Below are 15,317 nucleotides of genomic sequence, written 5' to 3'. Positions count from 1 at the left end.
ATCAGAATTTTCTCTCCTTACTTTTTAACAGCTGTATAAAGTTCCCCATACTGGAAATGGAAACACCCACTGCAAATATAAATTACCAATTACAGTTGACTTTTATGTTTTATTTCTACATCAGTCTCATCAGAAAGTACCCTCCTCTGTGTGTGTAGCACACTTGGATAAGAGGAGAGGCCTGGTCTGCAGCCAGCTCACCACTGCACATGCACTTGCAGTCACCTGGTGATGCTCTAGTGACTGAAGCATCTGCATGCTGCAGCATGAATGTCCACTATGGTCACACATTCAGAACTGCCTGGTTTTTAATATTCTCGAAGTTTTGGGGAGCTATAGCAGAAGCAGCAGTGTCTCTGTGTGCATTCAGACAGATTGCATTGAGAGCCAGGCTGGAAATGATCCCTGGGCTATGCCCCAGGAGGTCAAGGAGAAGGGCAAGGAAGGCTGTAAGGTCAGCTGGCTAAACTTCTTGTGCTGGCAGTTAGGTGTTCCTGCACATGTGATAAAAACAGTGTGCTGAAGTGGAATTGAAGGGAGACAGGCATGCAGCAAATCTTTAGTTTTTGCCAAAATGAAGGCTTCTACTTCCTATCTGCCTGTGCCTGCTATGAAAACTGCTCACACTTTCAAATTACAATAATTTAATTTAATTCCAGAAAAATAAAATCTATTATTACTAGTTTTCAGGTAAATTTGAATCTGTGACTGAACATGGCTGGGGAGTGTTTGCATAAGTAATCAGCATGGCAGGTCCAAAACAGTGATAACATCTGTAGAGCAGGAAAGCTGGTTGCTAACCCTGTTTTGCTACAGTAAGGACAGATCATGTAGTTGAAGCACTTGACTGATCTGAAAATACGTTGATAATTTTATATAGATAAATTTTCTTAGCTTTATTCTGCCTGCATGTTTGTTGGTTTTTTAAGCTTTGTATGTAGTGGTGAATAATTACACAATTTCTAAAAACATTGTGCTCTTACTTCTTCTAGATGCATGAGTACAAATCTTCAACCCATCGCATTTTTCGTTTGAACAACATAGCCAAAGCACTGAAGTTCTTGGAGGACAGTAATGTGAGTATTTTCAAAGGTGTTAGTATCTTCTCTTGATGTATATTGCAAATTGTAAGTGCTGTAACTGTCACTCCTCTGATGTGCTGCATGTACACGAGAGGACTGTACCGCTTAAAGGCACTGTGACTTAGCTTAGCAGCAAGGCTGAAAAGGGACATAAAAATGCTTAAGAAGAACACCTACAGAGTCTAAAACAAGGATTACTTGTTCATTTTATAATGTAAAAGTTCAACAGGATTAAAGGATCAGGAACCCAATATTAAAAGAAAACAAAAAGAAATGCAAGTAATCTTTATGAACTGGGTCTTAGTGGCATTACTTCAGTCACACTGAAGGTAGGTGACTTTCCTTCCTTTCATCAGAAATATTTTCTGTGTTACAAATAATGTATTTATCTGGTAAACTGCTGCATCAGCTGACCATAAGTCAAAGGTGAGAGAAAATTAAATCTGGGAACATGACATAAATGCATAATTCCAGGAGTCAAAAACTTGTAAAGATACTTCTCTCATAGTCAGTGTAGCACTACTGCAACATCACTTTGTACAGTTTTAAGTGACCAATCAAGATCAGACCCTATAGCTTGAAATTATTCACTCCTTTTTTTATTTCTCTCCTTAGGGCTTTATTTCAAAGCCCTATGAATGTGCGGCTCATTTCTTGAAAACTCTCTGCACTTGAAAAGTGTTGAGAAGTAATGGTGTTAAGAGAAGTCCAAGCCTCACAAGTCATATATGTGGTATACCCAGATCATTAAGAAAGAGAAAACCAATATTAGATGAAGTCCTGGAAAAGACTGCAGCATTCTTGCTGTACTGAAACGTCTTTTTTATCTAGTTTCTGAAGTAAAGTTTTGCAACTTCTCCACTGTACAATCTGGGAACAAAATGTAGTTGATGATCCTGCCCAAGTACTCTATATAGTTTAAACTTTATTGATCAAGAGGGATCTGGTGTGTGTGTAGGGGCACAACCCTGCCTTGCGTGGAATGCCACAATAGCTACTGATGTAACTTTGCTGCTCCCCTACCATGAGCTTAGCTCTTGCTCCAGAGATCCTGCAGTAGTGCCAGTCATGCAGAGGAGTCACTGCAACCCCAGGGCAGGAATGAGTGTGATGGGAGGCCTCAGTGGAACTCTTAACCACCTGGTAGATGTAGGAGGTTTAACCTCCTTTGCCTATGGGAAAGCTCAAGAAGTTGTCCAGTAACTTCTAGGTGTTCCAGTCTGTTTTTGGAAAATCCACTAGTGGGGACTGCTCTGGCCCTGTGTATGTCTACATGTCCTGTATAGAACTGATAGTAAATATTTTAAAGTTCTCAGCTTTCTGAACAGTTTCCCAGTTGAAGCTTTCTACCCAAATCCAGCAAAGGCCCACAGGCAGATGAGCTGTTTTCTCTTTCTGTTGATCTCAACACATTGCAGAGCTGCAGCTGAAGCAGATCTGGTTGCTAGGGGATAACCTAGAACCTCAAGGAGCAAGGCCAGGCAGGAGGAGCCTAGAACACAGGCAGCCTTTTAATTAGTGGTGATAAACCGCCTACTTTTCTATGGATTTCTTGTTTTCTTGAAGAGTAAGCAGCCAGTACCCTATAGCCAGATACCTCTACTGGGCTGAGTGGTGAACATAAGCAGCAGCAAGAGGACAGAGTTGACACTGAGAGCAAGTCTAATGATAAAAGCTACTTGCTCCCCATTTTGAAGAAACTACTATTCAAATGTACTAGGTCTTAGAGGTTTTCCCATGCCAAATACCTTGGAGCTAGCAAGAAATCTGAGCCTTCAAATATGACAGCTAGAGGTGTCGTCTTGCTAAGATTGAAAACTGATGTGTGAACCACTAGATAAAAAGTTTTTTTGCTTTCCTTTTTCAGTTTAACCAAACTGGTTAGAGAAGGGTGGTGATGAAAGTGTTGGCAAAATGCCTTTGCTGCCAAGAGCTTCAGGGTTAGATATTAAACCACAATGGGTGGAACCCATCAATGTACGCTTCTGTGGAGCTGGGGCTGCAGGTTAAAGCTTTGCTAAGTGATTCATCATGTACAGGATTTCTCAGTGATTAATGGGCTGTATGCTGGGCTTTCACTCGGCCTGGGTGCCATGTGCTGTACTGACAGCTTCCTTGCTTCCCCCCTCCTCCATGACCTTTGCGAAAACCAAGTCTGTGTTGTCTCAAGAGACTAACATCCTGGTGTTATCAAGTGGAAGAAACCACAGTGTGGAAAAGTCTAGAGCTTGCTTCAGTTAGGCAACACTATCCTTTGCTAACTGATGTAATTAGAACTCTGTGACAAGCTGTGTAAACTGAGATAAGCCAGGAGAAAGCAGAGTCATAGCAAAACAGAAGTAAGGAGATCTTCTTAGGATTTTAATTTTTGTACAATTATTGACTCTCTACTTTTAAAGAATAGGATCCACTAGAGGGGGCACCATCTTGTTCCATTTTTGTATGGAGAAAACACATTTGTGGTCCTGAGGATATAGAACTGGGCTCAATTCTGTTCTGCATACTATGCTTTGGGTTTGAGATAAAGAGTTCCAAGACCAGTGTGTTTGTGATCAGGGTAGATTATCATCAACACAAGATTTCAGTCTTGCTTTTTGGCTGGTCAGTCTGTGGCAGAAGTGTTCTGAACATATCCAGTAATCCCAGTTCAAGCCAGCGCATTTTTTTGCATTTACTTTGCTTCTTTGAATTCAGCTTTGAATTTATGATCTCTTCTACAGGTAAAGCTTGTTAGCATTGATGCAGCAGAAATAGCAGATGGAAATTCCTCTCTGGTACTTGGACTAATATGGAATATAATCTTGTTTTTTCAGGTAATAAAGCTTGAATACTTTAATCATAAGTGAACAATCTTCAGGGTATCAATCCATTCCAGCTGAATACTAATTTTAATCCTAAATAACATCATTAAGTATGCTAAACCTGAGATTTTCCCTCATAGTGGACACCAATTTTATACCTCCAGCTGCTTTCATTTTACTTCATTGGATCTATTTTGGTGTAAATAGAAGAAAATTTAATCCCTTGTTTGACTTGGACCAGAATAAGAGCTTCAGATTGCTACTTCCCCTTCTCCCCTGTGCCTTCTCAGAGTTCTGCTCCAGATTCCCTGGATCTGAACCAACATCTCACATTTGGTTCCAGGTCACAGTTTATTTTCAATAGCCTTTTCTGGATTTGGTCCACTGTGGTGGGAGATTCCATCAGTAGAATCACTGATCTCCACAGACTTAACTCCACATGGCAGAAATTCCCAGCTGATGTAGAGGGCCAAATGAAATATCTTGAAGGGCCTGGAAGTGATAAAACTGACCTGAGCATGAAAATTGATTTAGCCCCAGGCGTAGCTTAAAGCTGCTCCCTAATCTATACATACTTTGAAAGTATCCTTCCAGATAACACCAAATTCTAATGAACAGAGAGAGATGGAGGGAGTCTGCAACTCCAATAAAACTGTGAGGGTTTTTCATCCTCTTGAGCTCATTTCTAAACTGGCTACACATTTTTAAAATAATCTCTGTCTGGAAGTTGCACTGGGGTTTGTCTTCCTGGCTGAGCTCCTCAAGCTGAAGAGTGGTGCACAGCACCAGCACAGCCAGACGGACTCGAAAGCAGAGATGGTGTGACCAGGATCTGTCACCCCAGCAGCAGAGGGCATGGGGGACCTAAAAGCAGCAGTCTGGATAATTTGGATTCAAATATCCATGCTGACCAGGACAGGAGTGCTGCTGCAGGTCACCATTTCTCCAGTAAAAAGATTTCGCTCAGGTGAGTCCTGGGAAGAGAAAGAACAATGTAAGTTAAACAAACTTTCCTTTCAATGACGTGTTTCTTTGCCTTTCGTTTAATAGGAGTTTGCTCCATTCAGCTATTAACTGCTACCTTGCCCTTCTGTGTCCTGGGGTTGCCAGCTGGGCTGGTGCTGGCTGTCATGCCTGTGCAACACAAGTCATGAGTTATAATGGACAGGTCTAGAATTACATCCTAAAACTCAGTTATGGCACTGTTATCTTTCAAGTTTGCATAAAAAAGCAGTACCAAGTTCTCCATGCAGCCAGTTTTAAACCAGAGCACTGTGTGTTTTGCCTTTTATAACAGATTAAGGAACTGACAGGTAATCTCAACAGGAACTCCTCCTCCTCCAGCCTGTCTTCTGGGCCCAGTGGTCCCGAGTCAGACACATCCCACCCCAGCACTCCCAGTGTGGAGAGAAACATGCCTGTTACAGTGAAGGATCAGCGGAAAGCCATCAGAGCCCTTTTAATCTGGGTTCAGAGGAAAACCAGAAAGTAAGCTAACAAACCTTTGTGGAAAAATGTGTTTTGTCACCTGCCATTTTGAAGCTGAAACTCTTTTTTCTCTCTCCTGCCTCATGTGTGCATTGCTGTGCACTGTGGCTTATTCTGCTTTTGAAGTTTGCAGGCACAAGGTCTCTGCGGGAGAGTGTATCATTATGACCACGTGTCTATAGCAGCTGTCTGACCTTGAAGCCATGTGCATTCCTGGCTTCATGTTTGGAGTGTTAAATGTTAACTTGCACTGACCTGCTTGGCGCTGTTTGAAGCAGGATCATTCCCTCCTGCCCCTACCCACTGGCTTTCATGCTGCCTATTTGTTATCTTTTGCTAATTAAAGGGTAGGCAAAGACAAGGGGTGAACTGAAAAAAGAAATTTATTGAAAGGCTTTAGCAACAGCCTTTTAAATTAAGCAACAGCCCTGAGGGAGCTTCTCTGTGTGCTGCAGAGGAACTTGAAGGACAGAGACCCTATTAGAGTCCCTCTTTCCTCAGAATTAAAGAGGGGAAGGGGGTAAATTGTAGGTTGCTTCTTGTGAACGTGTAACATTTGGGTGTATTTCCATTGCTCAACACATCTCTCTCTTCTCTTTAATAAAAAAAGCAGTTCTTTCATGAAGACATTTTGTCTAATAATGCTTTAACCTGGCACACTTACTGATGGATTAAAAAACTTTAGTGTAAGATGTGCACATATAAATGTTGGAGTGCATTTTACATTTATTGTTATCTGAAGCAATCACTGCCAGAAAGTTTTAAAGAGGGTTAAACTTAGTTGTACAAGTTGGATAGCTGAATATTTGGCATTTTTGTGTGTGTATGTATTTATATGTTTGAATCTGCCTATGAACACAAATGTTCTGTTTAGTGATGAAGATAAAAATTTCTGTCTTAAATAGTTGGTCCTGTGGCCCGCATCATCCCTTGGTTATCTCCAGTGAAGCTTAGGGTGTGTCTCGTGCAGATAAAGTTATCCCATTGAAATCTGTAGTTCTCTGCTGCGAGTGCAGACCCTAAAGGAAGAACAGTTTTAGTCCCAAAATAATGCTGATAGCGTCATTAACAGGGAGGCCGTTCAAGGAAAGTGAGGACCAGAGAAGTAAAGGCCATAGACATTTCAGTCTAGTCAAAGGATACAAATTGAAAACCTCTAATGGAAGAAAATTGTGTTTGGAACTGCAATATTAAAAACATAATAGTGTTGTTATAATCCTGCTATCCAATGACCTGTGCAGAATTTTTTATTCTGGGGCTGTATTTCATTGCTAGTTTGAGGGTTGTTTTCTCCTCCAGAACTTTGGCCATCTAACACACTTGTTGTTTGTACATACACTGACACCATCTGCATTTAGCAAAGCACAGTTTTCTGCTATAGAAGGCCAAGTATCCAGGAATGTGAATAATTTATGCTTATGTTTTTTAATACTTAAGTTTTGGCAGTCTTCCCGAGCTATGGCATTAAAATGCTGGAGAGCAACAGAAACAAGAATCACAGAGACATTTGGTTTTGTGAACGTTAAATGTGGTTGCTTAGTTCTTGAGGGCTTTGTTTTTACTAACTACTTCCTACCAGCAGGTTGTCAGCTGTTAGCCACACCAATCCAGTTTGTGAATCCTTGTGTTTTATGTCGACGTATTTTGTGACTTTCAAAATCCAAAAGGATCTCAAGTGTAATTAGTGAAACTCAGCAGCATTACTTTTAACTTTCAGGAGTCTTTGGAAATGAGTATGCCTTGCTTTAGTTTGGATTTTGTTACAGAACCACCCATGTAAACTCTGTGTAATTCTGTTTAGGTACGGTGTTGCAGTTCAGGACTTTACCAGCAGTTGGAGGAGTGGCCTTGCTTTCTTAGCTATCATAAAAGCAATAGACTCTACTTTGGTAGATATAAAACAAGCACTGGGAAAGTCAGCTCGAGAAAACCTGGAGGATGCTTTCAGCATAGCACAAAATAAGCTGGGTGTTCCTCGGCTCCTAGAACCTGAAGGTAAAATGCCTACATCAGCTTTCTTGGGTAACATTCAAACTATAATGAATACATGAATATTGCATTGCATTACCTACCAAAAAACCTCCCAGTAACTAGGCTGTTGGTGGGATTGGTGTGTTGGGCTGATGGAAAAGACAAAAACTAATTGGTCACTGGCTTGTAGTCATACTCTTCCAGTTGTATTTGTAAGCTCCTTGGGTGAAATCTTACTGTAGTTTTAGCTATGTACACTGGTCCTGGTTAATGTTTAGGTGCTATGTGGCATCTGCATTACTAGTGGGCATTAATCACCGCCCTGTTGCACTGAGGGGCATTTCAATGCATCAGCACCATTTCATAATGCCCACAGTCTGCAGAGACTAAATATCACTCCAGGATGAAGTGTGTGAGTTTGCCACTCAAGCAAAATGGGTACATACCTATACAAATATATTTGCATCTCCCAGTTTTTCCTTTACAATGCATATATGTAGATAAATATATATGTAAACATAAGCATATATTTGTATATAAATTGAGCTGCTTCTTGCAGTCTTTCTTACTGAACTCTACTAGACAAGTATTAGGTCTTCATTTTGTGATTAAAAGCACAGATTGGTTATTTGCACTTTCATGGGTCACCTGTTAGAAGCATGGGCTATCCTGCTAAAAATAAACCTCTGTGCAGTCACTCAACAAGATCACTGTCTAATGACAGCATGAAGGTGAATGGAAAGGGACCCTGATCAGGGTTCAGTATGTGTTCTGAAATAGGAAAAAAATATGAGTAAAATGTTGAGAACTCTTTTGAGTACCATCAGCAGTGAAAAGGGTTCCACCCTCTCTGACCTGTCAGAAAAACAGAAGCATTTGTAGCTGTTCTTTCTCTCATTGTAAACACGGGATAAATGTCTGACAGTCTGTTCCTCTGCAAGACCATTTTAAAGCCTTGTGTTCTCAGGCCTCTTGTGTCTGTCTCCATAGATATCATGGTGGAATCACCCGATGAACAGTCAATTGTGACATACGTGGCACAATTTCTGGAACACTTCCCAGAGCTGGAAGGGGTATGTGTTTACTCCTATGTCACATAATTTTTTTAAAATGTCTCTTAGTGTGCTTGACAAACTTAGATATTGCTGTATTTTTCTCCCAGGTTTCCTTCTAAGCTATTTAAAATAAACCACAAACCCAGTTCTAATTTTTCACATTTTGTTAAATCCAGTAAAATGTGCTTTCATTGGTGATTGCTAAAATGCTTTAGGTAGAATTGTGCTGTTAAAGATTTACATTCAATAACAACTTTCAGACACTAGATCTGGTTACACAGGGCTCTGCTACTTTGCTGTAAAGCTGCTGAAATTTACCCCTTCATCTATGATGATTCAGTGGACCTTGAATGTAATTTTGACTTCTGTCTTCTCAAGTTTGAGGGGCACAATCAATATGGATTTAGCAGGTATCAAACACAAGATACCAGAAGCTGAATCTTGCCAATGCAGCAGTCGAAAGCACTCACTGTAAGCATGAAATAACCTGCACCTAAGGATCACAAATTTAATGCAGACTTTATAAAAAAAAAAAAGAATTGAGGAGTAAGTCAGAGATTGACAAAGGTCTTTTGGAGAAACAGAAGATAAACATAGAGGAATTAAAGGATAGGAGCCAGAAAACTGAAGGAAAAATGGGAAGTCCCAAGAACTGGAGAAGAGATCTGCATAAGCTGAAAAACTGTTCTGGAGGCTGCTTGTACCACACAAACCTAGTTCAACATAGTATTTTTGGTTTTAAAGGGTTCCCAAGGGTCCCTTGAAGTTCCTCAGTGTCCCTTGAGTACCTGGGTAGAGTTTTCACTACAGTACATGCACATAAATGATGGTTCCTACACAAAAGGGATTTCCTCTCATTTCTTGACTGAATGTTCCAGTTGGTGTGTATTTTGTGGCTTATAAAGTTGGTGGGCATTACTAAAGGCACTGGAATAAAAATGATATTAATCAAATAATATTAGATGAGCATTAAGATTTGTTGGCATTTCAACTTGAAGGCATTTTAATGGACAAAGAAAAAGCCTACTTTAAGAAAAATACAGTCTGTTGGAATGGACTAATCTGGTATATTAATACATTTCACAATGGATATAGTGGGCTTGTTAGATTTATTTTATTCCCAGGCTTTGGGATTGTGTCAAGAAGCCAAGTCAATTGTCTCCAGAGGTGCAGAAGGGAGAGATGAATACATTAGCAACTGAGGAGTCAGCTTGTCTGCATTTTGATCTTCTTGTACATGTGGCTTCTTGATATTGAGCTTTATTCAAGTCACTTGACTTGTCAGATTGGTTTCGCTACTTTCAAAATAAGTGAGTCATTAATTGGCCATTCAAAAGGTAATGGGGTGATGGGCTACATAGTTATTCTTTCTGTGATGTTTAGGAAAAGTAAAATGGTATGAGGTATGATTTGTCTTTTAATGGTGTATCATTACTTATAGGAAGATTTTACAGATCCTGAGAAGGAGCTTCCAATAGAATCCACGTATGTTCACATCAAAGACTCACCCTCAGAAAAGGAAGGCAAAATCTTGATTTTAAGTGAAAGTCAAGAAAATATGTATATGGTTAATCATGAAAGAAGTCATCCTGCACCTCCAAAGGTTCATATCCATGACACGCCTGAGAGAATCCTATCAGAAACTGCTCCTGAAAAGTGTAATGGGAAATTCAGTCAAGTGTTAGGTGATTTACAGGAAACATCTGAAGAGGAGCTTCAGAGGCCCACCTCACTGAAAATTACAGGCTCTGTCAGTTTTGAATCCAATTCCTCTTGGGAGGTTCTAAGCGATAAATTCATACCAGCTGAAGGGGGCATAACTGACCCACTGAAACAGAGCAATGAGTCTTCTCCAGCTATTCCAACACATCAGAAAAATTATATTGACTCTTTTGAAGACTACTCTGAAGAATTAACTAAAGAAACCTCCACTGAATATGACAATGAAACTAAGAGCCTTTCAGCCAATACTTCTTCTTTGAGTCCATTATCCTGGACTTCAGGTATACTTACAGATGAATCTATAAATAAAGTAGAAGAGAGCAAACCACATGCTTCAAGTATTTTACCGGAAGGTACCTCAAAACAAGAAGATACACATAAGTATGTTCTTCAACTTCTAAATGAGGAAATACTGAAGATTCCACAAAATGAACATACAAAGCAATCACCTGTCTTTGAGACAATAGAAAATAACCATTGTTCACTGAATGGCTCTAATCTCAAAAGTGAAGAACTGTCTACAATGCATGAAATATCTGATGACTCTCTTTCAGATATATCTAAAAATCCAGAGGATGTGGACAGCTGTGATGAAGTTGACTCTTCAGCTGAAGTGCTACCCAGTTCTTCAAAAGTATCTGTAATACCCCATAATCTCTTTTATTATCCACATTACAATGTTCCCATATCAGCAGTTTTGGATGCTTACCTTGAGCCTTATATTGAAGGGTATGATACTGGAAACGACAAAGCTTCTTCTCAAACAGTAATGGAAAATTTACATGAGAAGGACTTACCAAAACAGAACTACCAGGAAGATGCTTCAGAGCCAGACTTAGGGAATAAGCCTGGTGTCCCCTCATCAGAAATGAATACTGAGAATGGCAAGGAGGAAAAAATGGATACTAACAGCCACATTAATTCTTCTGATGAAGAAATGCCATTACTGGTAGAAGAAGAGTTAGAAATCAAAAGAGATAGCAAAAAGGCCACCAACCATCAAGATTCCACTATTCCACAACATCCTGAGGTATTTTAATTTATTACCAGCATTTCTTTGTGTATATATGAAGGATTAGCATCTGACCTCAATAGTTTTCATTTGGTTTCATTTTGCAATGCTTTGATGCTTTGGAGAAATACATAAATTGTACTCGGTTTCCTGTCCCACAACGCTGTTTGCCACAGCCCCCTACTGGAATGAATGGAATTGCAGACCCCTGAGGAGATCTGACATTAAAAGAGAGAGGAAGCCCTAATACTACTAGTACTGCAAAAATGTGGGTTTTTAAAATTATGTTTTAAAGTGGCTTGAGGCTCCTGTATAATCCCTAGGCATAAAAGTTTATGACAGAGGGTATTTTTAATAACTTGTAATGAGACAAACAGAAAACAGTATTGCTGATATAGAAATTATTCAGGCAAAGGTTATTTTTGTCTGGATCCAGTTAAGTTTGCCTTCCAAAACTTAAACCAATTTGAGTAGGATAAGTTATGTGGGTAAAATGAAGACTTGCCTACACTGGAGGAGGAGAAAGAGTGGGATTTTTGGTAGTTATTCTGTGTATTGGATTTGGACAATTTGCTACTGCATTTCTTCTTGCAGACACTGATTTTGAATTGTCTTACACATTTCTAGAGCAGTAATTTTAGACAGCATTTTTCAGGAATGAGTGTCAACTTAATGTTAATCCACATGTTGCTTAGACAAGTTGCTTGGACATGCTTTGGTCTGGACAGTTTCTGTAGTAATGAATTCAATTTGCTCTTAGCTTCAAAGACTAGTTTGGGATAGATTAAAAAATAGTCTTTGTGGATTACTTCAAAGAGTCATGTCATGTTGTAACTTCTTGTATAAAAAGAACTGACCATTATGTATTTATGTATGTATGTTGAACTGACAGTACTTTATAGTTCATTGTATCCAAAATTATTTTCAAGAAATTAATTTTTTTTTATAAGATTTTTAGTCATTCCAGACATGCAGTTTAGCGTCTGAGTTGGCTACACCACTGAGATATTGGAAGGGTAGAAAATCAGTCTTGTTGTCTAATGCAAAATGTTTCTAAATTTCAACAGGCCATACTAGACCATCAAGAGCATTTATCAACAGCTGTAGAGAGACCAGAAAAAAGTAGTAACATGGAGGAAAAAGGGAAAAATATGATCAAAGCAGAAGACTTACAGATCTCAGAAGCTGGCATTACTACTCTATCACAAGATAAACTGGAAGAAATTGCTGATTGTCAGGAACTTGCCAGGTATTTTACATTAGCTTTGTCGTAAATACATCTAACTGGTATGAATGTCTGGTCTTCTGAAGTGTGCCCTGACCATTGGATGTTTCTTATAGACTTTCTTTAGGAGCAGTGTGGACTCATTGGCTTCATCCTCTGTTTCTCTTAAACGTGTTGAATGATTCAGTGCCAATGGGACTTGATTTGACTCTGCTAGACAGACTTTGCCACACAAACCCAACTGGATCCTCAGTGCATTTTGAACATGGCAGTGTTGTAACTGTTTTTCCAACAGAAAGAGTGCTTTGTAATGCAGATGAAAGAATTCCTGTGCATTGTGACACTGTGGACGCATGACACTGCTTCCTTACAACAGATATTTCTTGGCCTTTTTTACTGTCTATGAACAAGTGAACGAGACTGTGCTAGCTTTACCTTGGCTGGCCGCCACGAGCCCACCAAGCCACTTTCTCACTACCCATCCTTAGCAGGAGAGAATAAGATTAAAATCTCATGGGTTGAGGTAAAGGCAGTTTAATGAAAATAAGCAAGGGCCACATGTGGAAGCAAAGCGAAAGGAGGGGAAAAAAATATTTATTTTCTATTTCACATCAGCAGGTAATGTCCAGCCACTTCCTGGGAAGTAAGGCCTCCTAGGTGTAGCAGTTGCTTCAGAAGACAAATGCCTTAATAACAAGTGTGTGTCCTCCTCTACCTGCTTCCTCCTTTCTCTTAGCTGTTACCACTGAGCAGAACATGATATGGTATGGAATATCCCTTTGGTCAGTTGGGGTCAGCTGTCCCTGCTATGTCCTGTCCCAATGTCTCGCCCACCCTCAGGCTACTGACCTTTGGGGTTGGGAAGAATGGACAGGCAGCCTTGGTGCTGTGTGAGCACTGCTCAGCAACAGCCCAACCAGTGGTGTGTTACCAGCACCGCTCGAGCTACAAATGCAAGGCACAGCACTGTACAGGCTGCTGCAGGGCAAGGCAACTGCACCCCAGCCAGACCCAGTGCAGAGACACTCAGCTAATGTTACTCCATTCAATTCTGTTCCCTCTTATGTTCTAATGTAGTTCTTAGGTAATGGGTTTGAGTGGAACATGAGCTGTAATATGTTGGTGCTTATCACTCTAGCATTCTGATGAATTTGAAAGAATTTGCTTAGAAAAATGCATTGTCTCCTTCGAGCTTTCTGTTCCCTGCAAGGTCTGTTAATTTTTTATTTGTAGAGACAGCCATAAAACCTGGGGTATACTCTCACTTATGTAAATTATATCACAGGTGCAAAAACCTTATCAGATATCATTTTTCAGAAAATATTCCAGTTCGAGCATATGGATTTTTTATTGTGGGTCAGATTTTGTCAGAGCTATTTTTTATGACCTTACTGATAAATTCAAGTCCATATTCAAATACATGCAACAATGCATATTTCTGGTTTATCATAGCTTAAAATGAGCATGTGCAATTGCAGTGTCCCTCTCTGAAGTCAAAACTTAACTTAGCTTTCTGAATTTAAAAACTCTGTTTTTACATACATTTCAGAACCAGTGACAGTGATTCCAACACATACCTCCGAAAAAGATCTCCTAATACTTCTGAGGAGGTAAGTATGTGGAAATTTACCTATGACTGTTTCTGTTTCTCTTAAACTGCAGAAGTTTTCATACTGTAAATGGGCCTACTTTATAGATAAGCTCTGTGATAATACAAAAGATCTATAGATCTGTATGAATGAGGTGAGTTTTATTCAACTGAATAAAAGCTGTTGAAAGAAAAAAAAAATTTTTCAAATTTTTTTCTTTTTCTGTGTGTATACCTGACTGCAGTGGTGGATGTGCAGGTAGGGAGTAAATTTCTAAGCATAGTTTTATTTTATCTGAGCAAACATTAGACATACTCTGGATAGAATACACTCACAGCTTCCCTGTTTGCAAGATGCTGAATTTTGTTTGTTTATATAATCTATTTCTGATGTGTTTGTTTGTTTAAGGAAACTTATGTGGAAAATGAGCAGAAGATGACAGATATGGGTGAAAATCCATTAATCATCAGGTGAGTTGTTCTTATTCAGATGAAACCTTTTGCAAGGAATCCATAACTCCTAGGTACGTCTAACAATGCTACAAGGGGAAATAAAAATTAACTGCATTAGGGGATACTGACTGGACATTGTGTGTAATTTCTCAGAGTGCATATTCCACATAGGTGCAAGATACAAAACTGCTTTATTGTTCAGACTCCCCCTTGACTAAAAAGCTTTTTCTGGACTTGAAAGATTCAGCTGCCTAAGCAAGACTGTGAGCACTTTCCCCACATAGTGGATATTTCAGCCCAAGAAAAGAGTGGGAAGACTTCAAATATGAGGCCTTCCAGCCTCTTCCAGGTGTGGAAGACTGTCAAGACAATATTTAGTGTGGATAATGCCAAGGAAAAATGCTTCAATGGAGTCCTAGCCTCTGTAAGAGCACCCACAAGTTTCTATAATTTGTATATGGGTTTAGTTTAGACTTAGGGTCTTGTGATGGATGCAAACTCACAGTGTGCATTCCTTTAGCATTAGGGTCTATGTATCTATAAAAAACAAGGATTGCTTTACCTTTTTGCTCTTCTGTTGATAGTGAATAGTACCTCCCAGAACTTCTAGTTAAAATGGTGGTTGTATTTAAATGCAGAAAACACAGAAAGTATTATCAGGATCTAGTGTCCTATTTTCACACTTCTGTTAAAAAACATGAATAGCTGTCACAATTATGCCTGTTTGCAGACTGCTAATACTGTGCAAGTTTTGTGTAATACTGGTTATAATATCTGAGCAAGTAGGATGCCCGAAGTCAGAAAAAGGACACATTAAAACAGACCAATCAACAGTTTTCTCTAAAAATAGATTAAAAAGAAAGCCTACCAGGAGGTAATTTATACGGTATTATAAAATTATAAGATGAGTGTACCATCTT

General features: G+C 39.4%; 1 protein-coding gene across 2 annotated transcripts in view; it reads left to right on the top strand.

The window, feature by feature from the left end:
* CLMN (calmin) overlaps positions 1-15,317 on the top strand; it is a 77,230-nt gene that overhangs the window by 56,908 nt on the left and 5,005 nt on the right. The window contains exons 4-12 of one of the 2 annotated variants that reach the window (XM_051621949.1): positions 993-1,076; positions 3,803-3,895; positions 5,181-5,371; positions 7,173-7,366; positions 8,333-8,415; positions 9,839-11,149; positions 12,199-12,380; positions 13,906-13,966; positions 14,354-14,415. In XM_051621949.1, coding sequence (XP_051477909.1) covers positions 993-1,076; positions 3,803-3,895; positions 5,181-5,371; positions 7,173-7,366; positions 8,333-8,415; positions 9,839-11,149; positions 12,199-12,380; positions 13,906-13,966; positions 14,354-14,415 — 2,261 coding nt within the window. Of the gene's footprint in view, positions 1-992; positions 1,077-3,802; positions 3,896-5,180; positions 5,372-7,172; positions 7,367-8,332; positions 8,416-9,838; positions 11,150-12,195; positions 12,381-13,905; positions 13,967-14,353; positions 14,416-15,317 lie in introns of both variants that reach the window. The other variant, XM_051621948.1, reaches the window with a different exon arrangement.

Source organism: Apus apus, chromosome 5, assembly GCF_020740795.1.
Source record: "Apus apus isolate bApuApu2 chromosome 5, bApuApu2.pri.cur, whole genome shotgun sequence".
Taxonomy (NCBI): domain Eukaryota; kingdom Metazoa; phylum Chordata; class Aves; order Apodiformes; family Apodidae; genus Apus; species Apus apus.
The sequence above is the reverse complement of the archived record's forward strand: the minus strand, read 5'-3'. Positions and strand labels throughout refer to the sequence as shown.